The following is a 23,753-nucleotide window of genomic DNA, read 5'->3' on the forward strand; positions in this document are numbered from 1 at the left end:
GTCCCAAATCCTCAGGCGACGCTTTACTCCAAGGAAACCAGAACGTTGCCGTTGCACTTGGGGAGTGAAATCAGGATAAATCGAGACAGAGTTATTATCGTACTTCAACGGGCCGTGTTGACGAGCGGCCTGAAGGATGGTGTCTCTGTCCCGAAAGTGAAACAGCCTAGCAATGATAGGCCTCGGGGGCTTCACCTGACCACCTGGGAAGCGATAGGCACGCTCGACCGCAAAAAACTTGAGGCCTGCGGGAGCGAGTTTAGCGACAATGAGTTCCTCGACCAGTAGATCGATCGAGGCAGCACCGTTGTCTTCCGGCACTCCGACCAAGCGTATGTTGTTCCGCCGGGCCCTATTATTGTAATCCTCCATGCGTTTGAGCAAAAGGTCGTGCGAGGAACGTAAATTCCCTATCTCAGACTGTGCCTCCGCCATGTCGGTCACCAAACTCGATGCCTTTAAGTCCAATGCCTTGACCCTCTCATTCGTCTTGGCCAAATCGGCACGAATAAGAGTAACATCCACCGCCACCGTGTCTATTTTGGACACAATGGCCTCGTATTGTTGACTCATATCCGCCTTGAGGCCTGCAATGGCGGCCAGCAAGTCCGGAAGGGACACTTCTGAGGAAGACGACATGTCTGTCTTCGGGTCTTCCAAGCCACGACTGGCGGCGCCGGGGGAACCCCTCGGTTGGGTATAGCGCTCGATCATGTTAGACTGGATCGACCCCCCGCGAGTATTGGTCTTCCTGCGCTTCTCCGCATCGGGTTTCGTCGCCATGATGTATGCAGCACCGGCCAGGCGACGAGTCTCAAACCCCAAAAGTCTGGTTTTGCAAGAAATTGTCACGGGCCACCTAGCCGGCACCGCGAGAGAAAGCGTTCTCAGTGAGAGGAGCAGACCAGGATGAAGTAGCAGGTCCCAAGGAGTCAGAGACGAGAGGGCTGGAAACCGAAAGTGAAAGTGGCACACCACCGGTGGAGCAGATGCCAGGCAGCCGTTGTTTTTGCATTACAGCTCGGCCATACAAGGCAGCGGAGACCCCGGTCTCGTCGGGGGTTAGGCCAGAAAGTTGGAGACAATGTAAAAATGGTCCCCGAGGTCCGATCTCGGCCAAAAAAGGATCGATGGTATCAGTGAGAGTAGCACTTCAAAAGCCCGTCGAAGTGACCAGGATAACTGCAGGATAAATCAAGAAGGGCGGCGCGGGTCTCAGGAGCTCTCTGCTCACGCGACCATCTTGGATGCCCGCGTAGCTCCTCCTCCCATTATGACTAATTAGAACTCTAATATAACAGTAGAAGAAAAGAGAGAGCAGGGATGATCAAAAGAGAAAAGAACCAGGAAATTATTAATATATACCTACTAATGTCATTAGCAAACAATTATTAAATATTGAAAATAATGCCACATCTATTAGGAGAATACAGATTAACAATATCAGAAATACCATTATGTAGGTTTGGGAATCTCATCTCTTAGTACACCAGAAGCATTCTTCACGTAGTATTTAGAGAAACAAGATGGTAAATGACGTGGAAAAAATCTCTTTCAATGTTATGAATGCAAAAGACAGACCCTTAGCAGCTTTATGATTAAACAATACCCTATTCTAATATACATTGCATGTCTACTAACTCTGTCAAACACATGCAAGTTAGATCCTTTCCTGTATGCCAATGTAAAAGGTATCTTGCACTTCTGATTACCACCATCTATAACAATATCTCTAATGCCTGAAGCCAGATGCAATATGTAAGAAACCAAGGCTTTCTGCAGATGCCCCCCAAAAACCTTTTTCCCCCCATTTTGACTACTAAATGCTGTTTTTTGTCTCTGACAGTGCACTGAAGCCTGCTAACCAGGTCCCAGTGCCAGTGTTTTTTCCTAAAATTCATAAGTGTGAATTGGCAATCCCATTTAACAAGGACTTTACACCTCTTATAATTCCTTAGTGTATGGCACCAGGGGTACCCAGGGCACAGGGGGCAAAGGGGTCCCCAGGGCTTGCAGCACTGTTTGTGCCACACTGAGAGACCCAAGAAAACTACTGACAGGGGGCCTATCATTGTAGACTGCAGGAGAAGTGCAAACTGCTCGAACTCGATTTACCCCCACAATGTGTACAAAGTCAATGCACTATCTGTGATAAATGCCAGTCACCCCTAAGGAGGCCTTCAAAAGCCCAGGAGACAGGGTGTCTTATATCAAAGGATGTGGACATGTACGTGCAAGCTTATATTACCCTATGAGGCCCCTTACCATTAAAGGACACTATAAGTAATACACGGTCCATAGGATAACATGGACTGGCACCCTGGCAAACCTGAGGTTGGTAACTCCATTATGGTACCGCCTAAATATGTTGTGTTTGGTATCGAACAACGTACCTTCTCAATCCTGACATGAATACCATGTCCTGGGTGATGTGGCATGCACCTAGGTGGCTACCCTATAGTTTCCAACCTGGTTGCCCCAGCTTCTCTGTGCTCTGGTCGGACAGCCTGTGCTTCCCGCATTTGTTGCCACCAAGACAGAGTTCTGACCACCTTCCAGGAAGTATGAACACTCCCAGGAGTCAGGAATAATTGCTTAGGCAGGAAAGAAGGTCACACACCTCTCCTCCCAAGCAGGACATTGAAGTGGCACATCAAGGCAGTGAGCTTCATAGGTTGCACCACCTCTGATATGCATCAAGGCTGAGGTAACAGCTATTCCCCTTTCCCAGGCACATTTGCACCCTAGCAGGCAAGAAATTAGTTATTTAAGAAAGCGTACATTCCCAGAAGGCTAGTCACACATCCAGGGTGAGCAGCCTGTTCTGTACACTAAATTTAGATTCCTGCCATCCTTAGGAGTCGCAGAATAGAGCGTTTTTGCTAGAAAAGGTGACCCACACGCACCCCTGGATGTGGTCACCTTAGGGGCAGACTAGCTGCAGGGATTAGTTGCCCATTGGCTACTAGCTCCCACACCCCTAACTGTCCTGAATCTAAGAATCAGAGGACACCCCTTATATCTGAACCTCAGTTCTGATCCAATTTGCATGAAAGAGGACACACTGTATTATTTTGCTTTGATTTTCTATTACTTCTAAAATCAATAATTCCGGTTGAATGAATGCAATTCCATTTGTTTTGGTGTCTAAATTAAGATAAAAATACACTATTTTTATAAATTAGTGTTGAATTTCTCTTGAGTCATGTCTTTACTTACCGTCCACTTCAGCAACTGAAAAGGAGCGTAGATTTACATAACAAGAGTGTCACTCTGTTATTCAACAGATTTGGACTGTTCCAAAACACATCCTATTTCAGTGATTCAATATGAAGTAATCATTTAGGAGTCATGTGTATCCATTTAAAATCCAACATTATTTAATATTTCAATATAAATAAGTCGTCCTTTCAGCCCAACCAACACGTTTCATCCCTTTAGTGCTGTAAACTAAAACACCTATATCACAAATGTATAACGTATACACTAAATTTACAATATTCACATTTTAATTTATACAAACAGTGAAGCACACAAGACTCCCGACCTATATTTTCCTGTAGTCCGATATTTCACAGTTTGAATTCACGCATGACTACCAAATCTAATTTTAATTCCAATGCTTACAAGTGTACGCCAGTGGTGTCACACAAAAAGAGTCAATATTCCCAGAACAATTTAATAAAAAATTACCCCAAAGCCAGGGATTAGATGCAGACACCTATGGACAGTTAGTCACCTATAAATCTGAAGGTCCTGTCCTATCTGTCCAATAGTGGTTAACATCCTGCACAACCTACTATAAGAATTAACCCCCCTCTCAACTACCCCATGGGTTGAATAATGCTGCCTTCCCGCATAACCCTTCAAAAAAGGCTTGTTAATTTTATCTTTCAGACACTAACTCACTTATGTATTTGCATCAGGATCAAAATCCTGAATGGTGTTTGATCTTCTCTTCAATCCGGTGTTCTCCATAAAGAAACAGTCATGTGTACGAGAGCTGTACTACCCCTGTTCTATCTAAAACATGAGGGACAAATATTCAGTACCCTGGAGCTTAAATAACTCTGTGTCAGAGATATTTGTCAGATAGGCCCTGCCACCCAAACCCAAGCCCACCGATTTATAGCTCACACATGGGGTTACACTTTGCCCAAAGAAAAACGTGCATCCAGGGAAAAGCCTGATTGATCCCACAGGTAAGTAGTCACTCCACAAACAGAACTGAGGAGATTTCCCCCAATAAAACACGTTTGGCCAAAAGTGTGCCTTCCCAAAAAAACACAAAGTTAAATGCCACATGTACTTAGGAACACTTAGCCATTCAGGACACAACATGTACACCGCACAGGGTGATCATGCGCTCACCACACCGGACATCTGGACACGCACATACTGGCCCACACTAGCTCTCCCCGATGTTGAAAGCCATCCGTGTCTCCCTTGTCAGATAGTTCTACTTGTAGTTTACGACTAAGATGCTTCAAAGAATGTCGAAGTGTTTTATTGTACCCACAAAATGTATACATGGGCCAAAATGTCTAAACTCCAAGACTGTATTCAGAAATGCCTCTGTCGTTACTCTCCTGGAAAATGCTTTTAACCATACCAACTTGTTCTTGCTTTGCCAAACATCTCTTGTCTTTTCATTTATTTATGGTAAATTCATATTCGAGCAGCAAGTGCATCAATGATTTATCACTCCATAGACTTAAGCACCATGTATCCATGCACGTACTGCTCCATCAATTTCAGTGGTGTAACAAAACTTGAGGAAGTCCTCCTGTAGAGTACATAGAGAGGGCCCCCCACTCTGGACCTTGTCAGGAGCTCTCAGGCCTGGGCCTTGGAACTCAAGGGCCCATTCGCACCACGGGGCCTAATGTTCCGCTTCTGATCAATTTATTGATCAATCCACTGAATCTTTCTCATATTCATCCACTCACCCCTCCAAACAGACACACACTAACAAACTTGCCAATGAACCAGAATTTCTACTTCTGACAAGGCCAGACTGATTGTATCTGTTAAAACATTTGGCCAGCCTTTACTCACACAGAGGTATTACATTATTTTCGCAGACACATCCCTCTATTCTTCCATGAAGGTCTCCTGCATTCTCGGCATTACTCTTCCACATAAAACCTGACACGCACTATCACACATTATCTCCTAATGATAAGATGGTGCACTCCTCCCACATTCCAACATTTTGGAGTTTGTAACAGCACATAAGAAGCTTTTGAAATGCCCTGCTTCTGTTTCCTGCCTCACTACATACCTATATTTTATCAGTATAGTTACAACATAATGATAAAACAGTTACAGCAGGCGAATAATTACTTTTTAACCCGCTCTTTCCTGGCAACATGATATTTAATATGTACAACAGTGGGTACAACAGTGGGTCCTAATGAAATTAATCATACACAACAGTGATTAAAACTGAGATAATCTACTTTCTTGACATTTCAGCACCTACCGCCCTCCCCAACGCTGTTACCAGTGGACACTCTGGCCCCTCCTCTAGCCGAGAGAAATCATTCAGCAAACAAAATTGACTAAAAAACGGCAGTCTCACCTCACTACCTCGACCTGTACACTCTGCAAACTATGTTTCGTAGCTACGATGTTGCTTTTAATCGTAGTCTATGAATCGTTCATATTTGACTTACTGTCATTTTTCGCTTTGTTCAAGGTTAGTCCTGTAGGTGCTAATAATATAGCCTCATATGAATTCTGTATGTAGTGCCTTAATGCCCCCGGCGGTGCAGATGAGCTATATAAAACTGGTAAATAAGTGAATAACGATTAGAGTAACCACAGCCAAGTCCAAGTTTTAAAATACAGTATCTGCGGAAAAACCCCTTCCAACTCATCAACCCTCTAGTCCTAAGCAAACTGCACTACCGCAGCATCTTCTTGACACCCTTGCTACTCCTTCTCCCGACATGTACTAAACCTCATCTATTCAGCCTCTCAGTCGATATAACTGCACCTAATCCTAGCATTACCAGGATCAAATGGCTCTCCTCCTAAGAAAGGCTTCTGTACAAATTGGTGGTCCTAGCATTCATGTCACTACAAGGGTAGACTGGTATCGCCCTACAACAAGCACTGTCAAAGGTAATAGGTCTGGCTCTTGCAAGCTTACAATGTTTCATTAGATTTTTCTAAACATATGCAAAAGATACCATATAAACATAACGTGAATGTATCCAAAAGAAGTAAGTAGAATAATAAACCATTACAAGAATAAGTAATAAATTTTTTTTTTAATGAAAACAGAAATTGACCCACTGGTTCTGGCACTGAAGTGAAAGAGCAAAATACAATCTCTCACAGTGAAGTGGGGCAATGGCTGAAATAGGCTTACCCGCTTCCCTAGGTTGTAAACAGTGGCAATCGAAGCCAACACGTGAATGGCACTTCAACAGGCCAACAAATTAAAAGAGCTGACCTAAAGCCTTGGCACGCGTGTGTGAGTGTGTGTGTCTGTCTGGGTGTCTGTGTGTGAGTGTGTGTGTCTGTCTGGGTGTCTGTGTGTGAGTGTGTGTGTTTGCGCGTGTGTGCGTGTGTGTCTGTTTGTCTTTCTGTCTGTCTGTCTGTCTTCCCTATCTGGGGCAGGGGATCAATAACAAAAAGTTTGTGTACCATAAAGATCGTGGCCTAAAAATCTTCTACAATACGACTGCATGCAGTCTTGCTCTTATTAACTAGAAGGGGGCAATATTTTTGTCAGACAATATTAGGACCATAATATTCTGGTCCCATACCCTATTTAAATCCTGTTTTTCGTACATCGCCTCTCTTGCTAGGCTAATCAAATTTTGTAGCTCCTATAAAACAACAAGGTTCTGGACCCTGCACTCACTGAGGCCCTACTTGTGAAGCTTGCTTCCTGCTGACTGGTAGGCACCTTCTGCCTTCATGCAATCACAACCACACTCAAAGAACGCCTCCACCTTCTTTAACACCACAGCAGCTCCACCCCTTCCAAGGACCCCTTTTTTCTCCAGTATTTTTGATCACTGTAAATTATTTTATACGCATGCATTTTCTTTGTAACCAAACTTGCCAACCACTAAACCACTGATCTTTTCAACAAATGTAACCACAGTGCTCCAGAAGTTCAAACGACTACAAAACACAACATAGTTACTTTGAAATACATAAATTGTAGGGGGCTTATTTGTGAGCCCTTGCATCACTTTTGCGCCGCCGGTGCGTCACTTTTTGTGACGCATCAGCGAGGTAAAAAATGCGCCTTGTTGCACCATGACGTATCTAGGTACATGCGTCCCTTTGTAAACCCCTGCTCCACGTTATACCTGCGGCAGGTATAATGTATGCATGGGGGGTGTTCTGACGCAAGAAAGGGTCATAGAAGTGACGCAGTGAAATCTTATGGCAGGTGTAAGACTGTCGCAGTCACATTTCACCTGGGACTTGCCCATGTGTAATGACCCATTGCTAGAGATGCGTCACTTTTGTGACACACTCCAGCCATGCATCATTTTTTCACCTACAGATACGTCAGACATACTGACGTATCTGTAACTCCTTGTAACATGATGCATCATACTGTTAATATGACGCATCATTGGTGTCGCAAGGAAGGCGCAGTGAAAATTGACGCATCGCTGTTTTCTCGCAGCGATGCGTCACTTTTCATAAATGAGGACCCCAATACCTTAAACTGGCTCCAGTCCACAGCATTAATTATTGCACCGTATTTTGTGACTGATATACATTAGAGTGGACTTAGCGTCAGCTGAGATGTAAACATTTCTCAACTTTCCATAGTCTTCCTTGTGATCAGAAACCAAACTACAACCATGCGAGTGAGCACAGAAGCTAGCAATATTTATCATTACTCGAGCATTCCAAAATCAAATTTCCCAGGTGAACTGCCCCTGCACCTTAGTGACCCCCTGCTTTGCAATTTGGAATGACAAAAGAGTAACTGTAGTAGCAACTTGTGCTATGTTGACATGAAATCCACATTTTCTACTTCTCCATTATACTGGTGCACTCAATTGAAGGACGGGCCGGGAATGCGACGCCGGACCCTGCCATGACTAACGCCGCCAGGGGCGGGAGCCCTCCCCCAGCAACCCCACAAAAACAGTGGTGCACCAGATTGATCGCCCCGCAAACAACCTCTAGCCACCCATTCAGGGAAGGCAAGAAGATATTTAGTCTTCTATAAAAAAACACTTTCTCAAATGGAACCTTGTGGCTTCTCACATCATCTATATGCCAGTGACACACTAGGGGGCCGATTCCGATTCGGGAAAAACCGCTCCGAATAGCCGTTCAGAGCGTTTTTCCCGTACGAATCGTACCCTGCAATGTCCCCCGTACGTACGATGAAGTACGATTCGTACCAGGAGCCGTACTCCGTACGAGTCGTACAGAGACCGTACGACTCTAATCTCCGTACGATTCTCCCTCGGAACCCGCTGTACGCGACATCTGTACGGTTCGCGGCTGGTTTTTACGACCCAGCAAGTACGATACGTGTCGCGTACACACCGTACGACCCTTTTCTACGGGAGCTGAAAACAGCCGTAAAAGCAGAGTTACCCCCCATGATCGCAGGGGTACGCACCGTACCCCTGTGTACGATGGGTGTCTGAGCCGTACCCCATGTACGATGGGTGTACGAGCTGTACCTCATGTACGATGGGTTACCCATCTCCCAATCTCGCAATCTGCGATCATGGGGTGTACGGGCCGTACAGTGTGTATGTGTTTGTGTGCTTTTCGGAACGACTCTCCCTTACCTGATGTTGACCGTACAAATCGTGTCCTCATACCCCGGTCTGGATCGTACTCGTCGGGTCGTACAGCATGTGTACGAGTCATACGGTTCACGGTTTCAGCCTTGCAATACATACGGATCGCGACGATTCGGACGGATTCACGGACTACGGATCGTACTACGCGACTCGGATGGATGGGTACGATTCGTACGGAGAAGGTTCCTTATACAAATCGTACGGACGGTTTTTTTCCTGAATCGGAATCGACCCCTAGGTTTCTTCCTTCCAATATTCACCTTCGAGCTGCAATCCAACATCCCTGACTGGCTCACAGCCATTCTCCACTGGTTGGCTTTCCTCTCCCTGATGCTAAACACCTCCACGATAGATGTTGTTTACTTCCCTCCGAGCAGGTGGAACATGTCAGTGGGAGGACTGATGGTGGGAAGGCCCAGCGGGCCAAGAAAACTAGAGTATTCTGGAGGGGGGGGAATGGCCTCCCATGTTGTGTTTTTGGCTGGGGCATAGATTGTTGCAAAGAGCCAGGGTGTTCCTCATCTGGGGAGAAGGAGCTTTGGGGTTTCGGGTCAGGGATTGTGCGAGGCATTAGGGCAGACCAGGGTATAGTGTTGTCTGCTTCGAATATGTTGTATCCTGGGCAGGAGAGAGGGGGTCTGCAATGAGCCCCGGTTATGCCAATGCTCAGGGCTGCGCACTTTCTGATGTGAAGAAAGAATACAACTTAAAGGGGGATAGGAAAGCACTGGGCCTGCTTTGGGAGAGGTTAGTCTACTCCCCCGGGCAGGTGGAAGGAGGAACGGGGAAAGAATGTGGGACAGGACTGGGCAGAGCGTTGTATGCTCCCACCAAGTTGCTGCAAGGATTGGGCAGTGAACGGGCTGTGCTTCTGCCCTTTGCCCTAGCCTCTGCATTGTTTTCACTGGGTCCACATCAGTTCCAAGAGAAACTTAGCATGATGTTTTCCACCCCAGAAATATTGGGTCTTTCGTAGAAAGATCTGGCATTACCGGGTTCAGAATTTGCTGGTTCAGTAATTCCAGACCTGAAGACACTGGGTCACTCATAATAATGAGTGGCGGAATTCCACCCAAAGTTACCACTCTGGGTCGAATTTTCCTACTCGTATTCTGGCACCAATCATGAAAACAAAAAAAAAAATCTATTACCACGGAAAATGTTTATGAACCTTTGTACCATGGCTGTGTACAGCATCTCCTGTCTAAATGCTTAACTATGGTCAAATAAATAAATAAAAAAGAAAGAAATATATATATAAAATAATAATTTATGATAAGTGTATCGTGAGCATCCTTCAAATTATTTAGGAATGGTATGTACCAGGGTCGGACTGGCCTATAGAACAATCAGGCTGTGCCCGATGGGCTGGTCTGACGGATCAATGTGCAGGCCGATTTTATGGTTTTCTGGGCTGGTTTTTACTGCTGATTTCCCTGATATCACCACAAACAATGCCTGCAGCAAACACAAATGCATGCAGTCTCCCATACCTTGCAAAATACCCATATAGTATGTCTTTGCAAACTCAAAACTGGCCAAATTTGCAAATGTGAGCCACTGTTTTATCTATATGGTTTGCTAAATGGGGCCAATTTTATTTTGGTACCTGGACCTATTTTTGCAGTCCAACCCTGTATTGTACACAGCAGCCGAGACAGCAGGTCTTCAACATTTCAACATCCATGTTCAGAAGGAGTATCCACTTTATTTTGTACATTGGTAAGGACCGGGGGAACAAATAGCAGGGGAGAGATTGAGAAGGCAATACAATGGACAGGATATAACTTATGTGGATTACAAAAACATTGCACAGTATTTAAGTTATATTGAATAATAAAATACTGATGTGGCCCAATAATGAAGCATGTATTAAGTGGACACTCCCCCAGCAATTTCAGAGTTATTTCTTGTAATTACTATTGCAGCTTCAGAAGCCGCACCTTGTCTAGTCATGGCCTGGGAGTAAAAAAACTCAGAAAATGTATTATCAGGGCACACAGAAAACCTCCCCTTACACAACATACCGACTGTCAAGATATCCAGCTACAAAAACAAGAGAGAACACCCTCTACAAGTCAATCACAACAACCTAATCCCAATAGCAACATACACAATGTCCACCACGGTAACCCACATAACAGTAACAAACCTGAAATGCATGCTGCACATTTGCAGATCATCTGCAAAACAGGCAACTGATACAGAAGATGTGATCTTAGCACATGATCTCCTTTCAAACTGTCTTCACCCTATTCTATATTGCATAGTGTTGGATTGTACCTTGCTCTTCAAACTCGATGTACTACATATCTGATGTGACAGGCAGTGGTGGCTGGTTTTTAAAGGCAGGGGGTGTGTCGCGGGGGAAGAAATTAAAAACTAAAATATGGGTCGCGGGAGGGATGAATAAAAAATGTAAAAATACTCATCTGTCTGCTGCCCACTGTCTCCGCAGCCTCCTCTGGGTCCTCTTATACCCGCTTCCAGGATAGGAAGCAGCAGGAAGCAGGAAGCACCGCCTCCCAGCCTACCGATAGCCAATCACAATGCCGCACGCAATGCAGCGTTGTGATTGGGCTGAACGCTGTGGATCGGCGCTCAACCAGAGAATGGGAGGCTGGGCATGTTCTCCCTGGAGCCGGCATGGAGAACATGTGAAGTGCACCTAACGGTTTGATTGGCCCGTGACGGCCAGTAAAAGCTACTCTGCCTAGCAGTGGTGTCTGTTGTGTCCACCTAGAGAGTCCAGCAATGAGATCGTAACACGTACTTACTTCTTCTGTCAATATTCACTGCTGTCCCAGCTAAGTATAGGCCTCATCACTCAACTGCTTTTTATATATTGTTTTCTACACTCTTTTTAAGGTACCAATTTCTGTTTTAAAGGTTCAGGGCAATTAGCCGCATTAAGTAAATTAGTTGTGGGGGGAAAGGTAAGCACAATCATTATTTAGATAGGTTTCAAATCTTAGACCTGGTCTCACATTTGCTCTATGCATGGATGTGAACGTCCAGAGCAATAATTAATCTCAGCTAAAGAAAGAGAATTTGCATCTATGCAGGGACGTTACATAGAAGACTGTAACATGAAAACATCTTTTCGGCTGAAATATTTAACACCATCCTATATAAGTTTAGATTCGTTTACATTCATTTACTTAGTTTATATTAACGGAAACCATACGGAGTACTGCACCTAATTCGTTTGGTTGGTGCAGCAATCCTTATTTGGAACACCAATCAACTTATAGCTATAAAATATAAGCCATTGTTTCATTATTGATTACTTTATAACCGGTATGGAATAAATGAGTGCAAGTATTTTGTGCACCTGTGTGTAGGGCAGTCCACCCTCTGCCTCCCCTGGGTGCAATGAAGGGCTCTGGGTCTGGTACCAATCACGCCCGTATGCGGTAACCCTGGCCCAGCTGTTCCACATTAGGTCTAAACACTTCTGCTCCCCACAGCCGAGAAACAAGTTGACTGCATCTAGGCTGCATGTGAGAGGCAGGCTCGCGACCACGAGGCAGTTTATCAATCCCACGTGATCACGAGCTGCGCCCTACCTGCTTGCCTCATGTGAACTGACAGAGCAGAAATGTACAGGCCTGATGGAAGTCTGGTCGAGATGTACAAATGGCCAGATTTACAGCTGCAATGAATTCACTAAAGGTGACCTTGCAAACGTAAATCCTTATATGCATGCGCAGTAGTACTCCAGACGCCTCTGTAAATCGCATCAAAGGGTGGGAGTAGACATTCTAGGGTGCAATTTGGAAAGTTTGAGGACAGTCAGGAGTTAATCTATCTATCTATCTATCTATCTATCTATCTATCTATCTATCTATCTATCTATCTATCTATCGGTCTGTCTGTCTGTCTGTCTGTCTGTCTGTCTGTCTGTCTGTCTGTCTGTCTGTCTGTCTCTCTCTCTCTCTCTCTCTCTCTCTCTCTCTCTCTCTCTCTCTCTATCTATCTATCTATCTATCTATCTATCTATCTATCTATCTATCTATCTATCTATCTATCTATCTATCTATCTATCTATCTATCTATCCATTTGTACAGCTCAGTCTTTTCCCACTGTCAAGGGCAGGAGTAAATCCCTTTTCCAGGGTGGGAAGGGAAATAAAATAACCCTAAACTTTGTGGGTGTACTGTAAATGTTTTCTCTATACAGAAACGTTTCCCCCGTCAAGAAACAAAAGGGAAAACATAATGCTCTTTACACAAGGTCTCTGTCATTTTACAACATAGAATGCATACAGTTACACACTGGTGACGTGCCTCCGCTAAGAACTAAGAAGCAATAGCAAAGCCAGATGTGCACACACAGGTGTGGTGACCACCTTGGATCCAAGATAGCGATCGAGCGTGCACATGCTTGGGCCATGGCCATATTTGAATGATTTATCTTCAATCAAATGAAATGAAAAATCTGTCAAAGACAGCTGCAACACATGCATGCACAAATGTGGGAGCTATCTAGGAATGCCTGGAAAGGTTTTGAGAATACCTTAAAGTCATAAATCTACAGCCAGGTGAGGTCATGGGCATGTAAGTACAGATTTACTACTTTTGTTTGTGCATTGGGCCCTACATGCCTGACTTCCTCCAAAATCTTTATAAAAAATACGATTACCCACACCCAAAGCGCATTCATCTTCCACTGGTTTTATGCACAAAGGATGCTATAGTTAATTTTAAGCAAAACTAACATAACTTGAATGGTGCACAATATGACTTTATTAGCTATTATGTATTTTTATATGTGAGTGTGGGTGCCATGTACATACTTAAAGATCTGAGTTTACCTCCCACATATATGTGGTTAGTGATTCTGAAATGCATTTGCAATTTTAGGTCTGCCTTGACGATGTTCGGCAGGACACCACAGCTGCCGCCAAACATTATGTGATCTACCTAAAAAACGACTTTAAGGAGCACTAGGAGGAGAGGGGCTTTAGCTTGGCCCGCATATTGATAGCCAGGAGTACATGTTGTGATTGGGCAGAAGTTCTGTTCTTCCATTAAAAAGCACTTGCCCTTCATGCAGCTGTGATCCTTTTGTTTATTCAGCTAGCTGAGCTTGAACATTCAGGGGCACACACATGAAATTGTAATGCTATGAAAGTGTCTTAGATAACTGGATAATTTACGTTTTCTCTGTCAGCAGCACAAATAGGATGGCAGTCTTTAACTTAAGACTTCAGAATCCAGTTTTGCACTTGAGAGTTCAGTACTACTCCAATCTACATGGAATGTCAGGTCAGGCTTGACAGTGAAACTGTCATTTGACCTTATATATTCCACAAAAAGGAGCTTTCAGGTTTTTCCTGAGAGAGGGGCTCTCCCACATGTTAGTGCCCTTTAATACAGGATTGGATTTGGCCTAATATGTGTGCTTCCACTAAAAAAAGCTGCTTGTATTGCACTTTTTGACTTGTGGCAAAGTTTACACGCTATGCAGCAGGACTGTATTGGTTATGATGGCAAGTCAATGATCATGGCTATAGGACTGATATGTTTATAATGAGAGGTTATGATAAAGGCAATAGACCTGACATATTTATTGTGAAAAGCATGTCGATAGGCATTTAAGTGTGGATTGTAATTAAACTATATTAAAGTATATAGATAGGTATTTTGTAACACAGAATCTCACAGATGGCCATAGTTGGCAATAATTTTGGTGTTGGTCACCCAGTGTGACAAATTGGCGATAAGGAAGATTTTCTTAGGAGGAAGCTTAGCAGATATAGTATTTTGCTTAGCCAACTTTACTTTTTTAACTCCTTCTAATTTTATGACTGTGTGTCTGACGGCTACCTTGTGAAAAAGCTTACGCTCAAAACTGTTGGTCTGAGTTGATATGGTGACAAGTTATATGTCTCTTTGATGCACTGGAAACATTATATCCAATGCCATAGGTCTTATCTGCTTATCTTGAAACAATGTGACAAACGGAGTCAGTCTAACTTATTGATTGTGAAAAGCATATGTTGAAGCCAGTAAGCCTTTTACAGTTGGTTGTTATCACATTGTGTTATAGGCTGTAGGCAGGGATTTGGTTACATGAAATCTCACAGATAACTGTAGTAGACAACGGTTTGGTGTTGCCACTCACCTGGCAAACCCTGGGGATTTTCAATGTGATGATTCCTGTAAGGAAATGTTCAGGGGTTGTATATTGTTTTGTAAAATGTATCTGTCAACATATATGTTATTTTATAACTGTATGCATGGTGTTTGCCAGCTCATGTGCACATGCCTAGGCCACTGTTGGGTAAAGTGTGAGGCCAATGTTAAAGAGTAAAGGGTCATTTGGGAAACTTCATGCCAGATTTCAGGATTTGTTATTATGGAAGGTTAAGAGAAAGCCAGTAGGCCTGACCTACTTATTGGGAAAAGTATGCGTTAAAGATAAGAGGAATTTAAGGATTTGTTGTTATTAAACTTTGCTAAGGTGTGTAAAAATAACAATTGATGGACAGAATGCTGAACAATGTCAAACATTCACCCCCAGTACAGAGATCTGGGACTAAATCCATTGTTATTTTTGCTCACCATGCCATTCCAGTTTGTTCCCAGCCATATGCAAATCAATCTTGATCCTGCTCCCTGTGGAAATAGTCCAGTCTGTATTGCAAGCCCAGGTCCTCCCTGGACTGGAAACAAGCATCCTGGGACCGGTTTTAGGGCATCACCTGTCATCAGGCTAGCTTGACCCCAGTGGCATGGAGAGCACCGGACCCATGTCTCGGCATACCCATCCCTCTCTGGGTGACAAATGCAAAAAGAGCAATAGATGGACAGAATGCTTAACAATGTCAAACATTCACCCCTACCACAGGGATCTGGGACTACATCCGTCCTTTGCTTTGCTCACCATGCCATTCCATTTTGTTCCCCGTCATATGCAAATCAGTCTTGAACCTGCTCCCCATGGGAACAGTCCAGCATGAACTGCCAGGCCAGGTCCTCTCTGGACCAGAAACAAGGATCTTGGGACCAGTTTTGGGTCTCACCCCTCATCAGCGAGGCTAGCTTGACTCCAGTGGCTTGGAGAGCACAGGACCCACGGCTGAGCATGCCTGCCCCACTTTGGGTGACAAATACAAAATTGATGGACAGAATGCTGAATAATGTCAAACATCCATCTGTAGTACAGAGATCTGAGCCTAAATCCATTGTGTTTTTTTTATCACCATGCCATTCCAGTTTGTTTCCAGCCATAAGACTGTAGGCAGGTATGCAGGTATGAATTTCATAGATTAGTGTAGTAGGCCAGAGGTTTTCTGTTGATGATTCCTGGAAGAAACTGGGGGCTGCCTGTTGGTTCACCAACTGTAGTTTTGTACATATTTGTAATTTATTTTTAAAAATGTCTGACTTAAGGTTGTCAGCTTGCGTGCACTTCATTGGGCATGGGTTATATATAGTGTAGAGCAATTGATAATCGCTAGAGGACTTGTTGGTTCACTCCGAAAAGTATGTCAGATTCCTTGGGTGTGATCTATTTATAATGAAAAATTATGACAAAACAAGTAGGCCTTACTTACCTTTGTAAAAATCAATAGCAATAGGCATTTAAGAGTGGATTGTTTTCACACTGCTAAAGCCTGTAGGCAGGTATTTTGTTACATGGACTCACGCAGAAAACTGTAGTAGGCAAGTGTTTTGGTGTTGGTGACCCACCTGTACAAACCGGGGGTAATAATGTTTTGTGCAGATTTGTAATTTTATTATGATATGCATGATGATTGCCTTGTCGGACAGGTTATGAACCAGCACAACAGATCTGAGTTGGTTATGCTGGCAAGCCAATGATAAATGAGAAGCAAATGTTAAAGTCGATATGCAATTAAGGGTAGATTTTTATGATGTATTAAGCCTACAGATTGGTATTTTGTTACACGGAATTTCACAGTTTACCATAATAGGCAAGGGTTTTGTTGCTGGTTAAACTCTCTGATAAACAGTGAATGTAGACGATTTGTACTGTCAGAATCCGTATTCGGCCCTTTTAGGAGTTTAGGAGACATAGTATTTTGCTTTGCCATCTGTAATTTTGTATACAATGCAATATTATGACTGTATGCCTGATAGTTGCCCTTTGGGAAAGCTTATGCTCTGTAGAGGAGGCCTCAATTGGTTATGGTGATAAGCCAATGATAAAAACAATGGACCTAATTGGTTCACTAGGATAAGATATTTTAGTTGTCGTAGGTCTGATTTGTTTAGAATGAAAAGTTATGATGAACGCAATAGGACTGGCAATTTGATTTCATTTGCGGACCAGCCGCCTTATAGGCAGCCGGTCCCAATCCCTGCAACTATGGCAGACAGACTTAAGTCCGTCCGCCATTGTAATCACCCCCTAGATTCAGAACTACCCAGAGTAGACAAGGTGACAAAGTAAATAAAATATCTGTTACCCATTAAAATGAAGTAGTGATCTTCAAAATTCTGGGAAATTTAGATCCTTAATTTTACTTCTTAGCCACTTTCAGCCCATGAATGCTAGAAGTAGTCCTCCTAGTAACGATGACCTCCGCTGTTCAATCTTTTTGTATCCAGCTAAACAAATTGTATTACAACTCTGCTTAAAACATTATGATGGGACCATCACTGAATCATTCAGCAAGATGCGCTCTTTGTTTTCAAGGCATCTGCTCGGTTCTCTCCCTAGGTTAGGGAGGATCCCAAAATCATCACCTCTCTCACTGCTTGCTAAATTAATACTTTCACTTTTGTGAACTGACAATATGCATTTTAGCATATAAAGACAGAGATACTTGTTATTTTACCAAAAATATATGAGGTCTCTGTTGGCAGAGCAAAGTTGCGGATTTGACTGAGTTTTTGTTCAACTTCGTTGAGTTCTGCGTAGTAGTACTTCTCCAACTATGCCCACCCTTAATTATAAACAGCAATAATCAGTGCTCAGTGGGACCCTCAGGCCAGTGCGCCATGGTACCTCTGCTCCTGCTGACTCCTATGACTGGCACAATATTTAACTTTTCTTACACCCAAATAAAGCAGATATAAATTATGTAATAATGGTGGCCCTAACCCCGGAGTTAAAAGGGGTGTATGGGAAGACATTTCATTACATGGAAACATGTTTAATGCATGAATAATAAAACTAAATCAATTGTGCAAATGCACATTTTTTTCTTAAATCTACACCTGCAGATTGGCGGCTGAATGGACAATGTGCAGGTGTCTGACTAGAGGATATATGGATATGCATTGAAGTATATGAACATAGTAAAGTGTTTAATGACCACACCGTAAAGAAGTAAATCTATCTATCAGGCATTTCATACCTTTTCAATGAACTAGTCATTGCATCTGTCAAACATGATCCTTCCCCTTGCGTGGGTCTAGTCTTAATCACTGCAACATTACCCTTTTGGGGAAATAATCGGTTATATGGTAACTATTCACACTCAGTGGCGGCTCGCTGAGGGAGTGCTGCGGGGCAGTGGGGAGGGGCAGGATGGTGCAGTAGTGGAGTCTGACTTACGATGGACAGGAGTAAGGTAAGTAATTAAATAAATAAAACAATTTACTTTGCACGCGCTGCAGCGCCGAGTTGGTGATGCAGCGCGTGCAAGGTCAATTGTTTTATTTATTTAATTACTTACCTTACTCCTGTCCGTCGTCTGTCAGACTCCACAACACCCCCTCACCCTGCCCCTCCCCTGCCCCACCCCAGCTCCCTGCAGCACTCCCTCAGCGAGTCGCCACTATGCACACTGTTGTTCCAGCTGAACTGAAAATACGGTTGAGGATTTGAAGAAAAATAACATGACAGTATTTGCAGTGATCCGAAACAGAATTTTGTAAAAAAAAAAATGGCTCGTGTAATTACATTTCTGGAGAAGTTTGAAAAAATGGTTTTGGGAGAATGAACTTTTTGCAGCGCTTTGTTTGTAAAATAAAGCAGGACTCAACTTTTTTTAGGAGCTCATCACTGACTCTGCTCAATACAAAAAAACTCAAGTCTTAATTGCTCCTTATGTATCTTACTTCCATCAACCTATTCTTTGTATCTCTTTATCTCACCTGTATGTCACTCTTCCAAGTGCTTTTTCATTATTGCTTTCTCCCTTTGTCAAACTTTGTTATCTTTCTCAACATCCTTCTTTCTCCTTTTTCTGTCTTTTGCTTTTTCTCTTACTCTGAGTCAAAGTGTGATGAAGGGAAATAAGTCCCAGTAACTAAGAGTGAGTGCTGGTGCCTACCGCCTGCAATCACCAGCACAAACTATGCACTTACATTTTAATGCTTTTCTTTACAGTAAAATATTTTGCTGAAAAAATAGCAAAAAGCCAAGGAGAGTATTTTCCTTCAAAAATGTAAGAATTTCAACAAACTTGTATTTGGAAATCCATTTAACACGTAGAAATGTCCTCAAATTGTAAAATGATGATTTGTGCCCATCTACCCTCCCTGGCTGTATTCTGATGTTCCACAATCCCTAATGATATTGTCCTTCTTTCATGCACTTCTGACTTTTTGCCTAAGTTTGATAACTTCCAGCCTAGCTCTCCATGAAACCCAATACTTGGCATCTTTTCAAGTGATTGGAATATGTAGTTGTGCTATATGAAACTGATACAATGTCTGATTTTTCACCCCCAGATGTTTGTTGCTGAAGAAAACGTGGACTTTCGAATACACGTGGAAAATCAAACACGAGCAAGAGATGACGTAAGCAGAAAGCAGCTAAGGCTTTATCAGCTATACAGCAGAACAAGTGGGAAACACATCCAGGTGTTAGGAAGGCGAATAAGTGCAAAAGGAGATGATGGAGATAAATATGGTAAGAATTAGCACTTTCCAGTCATCTTCAAAGAAGGGCCTGTGACCAAAAAATGTAGAACAAGGCATGTCAAATCCACATGTATGAATAGTTACAGCTTTCATTACATCTCTGTGGTCTTAGAAACGAGTGACTAACTAATTTGATCGATGAGCATGAACTCTTCATCTCCAAACCAAGTTGTTTCAGATAGTATGTGGGACATCAAGGTCCCATCATGCTGCTCATGTTACTCTTGTGTTAAGCGCGCAATGAAGATTATCATGTGTACAATAGAGTCATGCAATGTTCTCAGGTCATGGTTTTTTATTTTGGTTAGCACGCATTAGATGACATGTTTCTATTGACCATTTCTGAGTAATGCCACCCCCACCCCATAACAATCCACGTCACAGCCCCTGCCGACCTTCTCTGAATAGTGAGCTTGATGCATCTGCCCCTGCACCCTCTTGCGTCTGCTCTCTGTCCTCTACCTGCCTCTGCCACCTCCCATCTGCCCTTGGTGGTTAGCTTGCAGCCGCTGCCCATGCCAGTGTGTCCTCCATGGTCTGCTTGCTGCCCCTTCTCTCTGCCCTATGTTCTCTGCGTCATGCCCCTGCCGCATCCATCAAGCTCTCCATTGTCCATTGTGCTGCATCTTTCTGTGCCTGCCTGCACTCTGTGGTCAGCTTGCTGCCCCTACTCCTGACCCCTCCTTCCTTCCTTTCATTCTCCATGTATGTCCCGTGCCCTCTTCCCCAGCCCTCTATGGTCCATTTGTTTCCCCTACCTATGCCAGCCTGCCCTTTGGGTTCCACTTGCTGCCTCTGCCCCTTGACCCCCTGTTCTTTATCTGCTTGCCCCTACCCCCTCACCCTAAACACCTGGTCTCTCTGGTCAACGTGCTGCCGGCCGCTCCTCTGTGATCAGCTTGCTGCCCCTGTCCATATAAGCCTCCCTCCCATGGCCAGTTTGCTGCCCCTGACTTGCTACCCTCCCCTGGCCTCTGTTCTCCATGTGAGTGCCCCCTACTTACACCCTGCCCACCCTCTGAGGGCCTTTGAGCTGTCCCTGCCATGCCTGCCTGCTCTGAATGGTCAGCTGGCTGTCCCTGTGCATGCCTCTTTCCTCCTGCTCTCTATGCCAGCTTGCTGCTAATGCCAATGCCGATCTGGCAACTTTCTTCCCCTACCTCCACACACACTTCGCGCTGAACCAAAAACAGGAGTTCTCCAGATTCGAAAGGGTGTAAAATGCATTGTCACTTTGGCAACAGGACGTGAAGAAATGTAACTAGAGAGTTTAGTTGAAGCTGAAGGGATACTTCTGCAAAAACCTAACAGTGATCCCGTCCACCTTATTACAGGAGCCTTATATCCTGTGGCGCTTCACACAATTTTGATGGACCACCCATCCCACCAAGCTCTAAGTCCAGCCCTTAGTTTGGAGAAGTTTGAGCCAAAGAGGATGACCAGACAACATCAGAGATTCCCAGATATTGGCCATGAACTGGATATCTTTGCTTTAATGTACAATCTCATCATCTAACAATCTTAAATGTTCATGACGTTAATTTAAGAAAAACAAGTTGCTTGCCTGCTTAAAATCTCTACTGTTACACACACTGTCACACTTATCATATTTAGCTGTCACTTTCGTCCCTCTACTGGCGCCTCTCGATCAATCTTTAAAATCTTTTGTATTGTCCACATGGTGTTTTGTGATCTTTCACTTAACTAACATGATAAGTCAACCTGAAGCCCCAGGTTTGCCAAACATAATCTGGTAACTACTCAACCAACAATAAAGTCACCGGTCGTTCCCTGTGGAACTCCCTAACTTTACAGCTTAAATTGTAAAATGAGGACATCAAATTCAGGAAGTCTCTAACAACTGCTTTCTTTACTCTTGAATGTTGCCACTGAAACACCTTCTTCATCCCGATTTCACTGTGCTGCTGAGTCCGTGGTCGAAGAGTGGCATTCCCATCAGCTTCCAGGCTTTCCAGGACTATTGCTATTTTCAAGGGATTATCATCATCAAATTCATATTAGTATGAAGGTTCCTATTGGCAAACATGATCCTTTCTGGGTTATGGGTTGCTTCTACCAACTCCTGATTTTTGTGCATGTGATATTTGCTCTGAAATATTCTCTCAAACATGTGCCTGCTTCCCAAAGTGCCTTGATACCACATTAAGTTGGATTTTAGCACTTTATGAAACTCACAAATAAAATAAAGTGAACAAACTGTATGCCAATGTAGCTAAAAATGAAAAGAAATAGCATTTGCTATTTCCTTAAATGTTATTTTGCTCTTATAAATGTTTTTTTCTTGCTTTTATAGCAGGAAGACCATGCATCACTGTGAAAGACCGCCCCCAGAATGAAGCTTAATTCCCAGGTCGACCTCTGAATATTTCTGGTTAATGTTTTTCTTTTCATTTCTAAACTAGTATATAATTGAGACACAAAGAACTTTTAGGCCAGTCTCCTCCCGTCCACTCCCTAATTCTTGTTCAGAAGTTTCATATGGGTGGTTTCTGTGATGAGCAGTCTTTCCTCTGTGCTAGCTCTTCTGCAGAGACTCCTGCAGACCTATTATGTGGTTCTCATTCTCCATTATTATTTCAATTCCTTGTTAAGGTGTGTGCTTAAGGCACACACCTAACTACAAGAAGCAGAGCACTGTACAAAGTCGGGATTATTGGAGGGCAGCACAAGTAGACAGAGTACAGAAGCTAGATCAGGGAAGGCTGGAAGCTTCCACTTTAACAGTAATACATAATAATAATAATACTTCCTATTTGTAAAGCGCCAACATATCACCCATTAGGCGCTGTGAGCCAACAGGGAGATTAAGTGAGCTACTGCCCAAAGTCACATGATGCTGAGTAGAGCTGTCGCTGGGGATCAAACCGCGAGCCCCGTCGTTCGGAGTCAGCCACTCTGGCCGCTGCGCCACACCTCTTCCTCTCCAAGGCTCCTAGGTTCGAGGATGGTTACATGTGAATGAGGTGCTGCTTGAGGTCTTGGGTCTTCATTTCCTTTGATATGTGAAGGAGGTATGAAATTTACCAAATTGTAATGTCAAGGATTTCATGATTCTCAATGCGTAGCAGAAGATAGCCTGGAGTCTCCTTGCCGGAATCGAGTGTTTTGAGACTAGCATGGCTCTCAATGTGGGTGTTCTGTAGCCAACTAGATTCCTTGGTTGCAAGTTATGGCGATGTGCTTGCGTTTAAAGCCTTGTAAGCAAAGCACCATGTTTTAACAGTGGCGTCACTAGGGGGGTGCGGGGGGTGCGGACCGCACCAGGTGACACCCTCACATGGGGGTGACACCATCTGGTTGCGCCCCCCGCCCCCCCCAGCAGTCCTCTGTACATGGCACCCCCTGCACCGCACCCGAAGGCCTCGGAGAGACTCGATCCGCTTTAAAAACAAAAGCGAACCGAGATATTTTCTCACCTATTCGAATTAAAATGTTCTCATTAGATAAAGTTTGAAAAGTGTAGTAATGAGGGGCCCCCGCCATTTAGATGGAAAAAGACACAGTGCTAAAGAGGGGGGTGGGGTGGGGAGGGGGGGGTATTAACCGCTTGGAAATTAGCTTTTACTTTAGCTGTTACATATCATAACATTCTCACGTCTACAAACTCGCTGGTGCCTTGTACACAGATTTCTTTTTGCATCTTGAAAAGCTTTACAAGAGAAACCACATGAAAGCGGCAGAGAGTGGGTTTAATGTGCGAGAGAGAGGGAGCTAGAGGGGGTAAGAAGACAGAGAGAGAGAGAGTTAGAGTGAGAAAGACAGAGAGAGAGGGAGCTAGAGTGAGAAAGACAGAGAGAGAGGGAGCTAGAGTGAGAAAGACAGAGAGAGAGGGAGCTAGAGGGAGTAAGACAGAGAGAGGGAGACAGAGGTAGCTAGAGGAAGTAAGACAGAGAGAGAGAGAGAGGGAGCTAGACAGAGAGAGGGAGCTAGAGGGAGTATGATAGAGAGAGAGGGAGCTAGAGGGAGCAAGATAGAGAGAGAGGGAGCAAGACAGAGAGAGAGGGAGCTAGAGGGAATAAGAGAGATGGAGGTAGAGGGAGCAAGACAGAGAGAGAGGGCGCTAGAGGGAGTAAGACA

General features: G+C 43.9%; 1 protein-coding gene across 1 annotated transcript in view; it reads left to right on the forward strand.

The window, feature by feature from the left end:
- Window positions 1-23,753, forward strand: part of FGF18 (fibroblast growth factor 18) — an 885,588-nt gene that overhangs the window by 517,945 nt on the left and 343,890 nt on the right. Inside the window, exon 3 of the mRNA XM_086931439.1 lies at window positions 19,464-19,644. Within this exon, the coding sequence (XP_086787565.1) occupies window positions 19,464-19,644 (181 nt within the window). The remainder of the gene's footprint in view (window positions 1-19,463; window positions 19,645-23,753) is intronic.

This window comes from Lissotriton vulgaris, chromosome 7, assembly GCF_964263255.1.
Source record: "Lissotriton vulgaris chromosome 7, aLisVul1.2, whole genome shotgun sequence".
Taxonomy (NCBI): Eukaryota; Metazoa; Chordata; class Amphibia; order Caudata; family Salamandridae; genus Lissotriton; species Lissotriton vulgaris.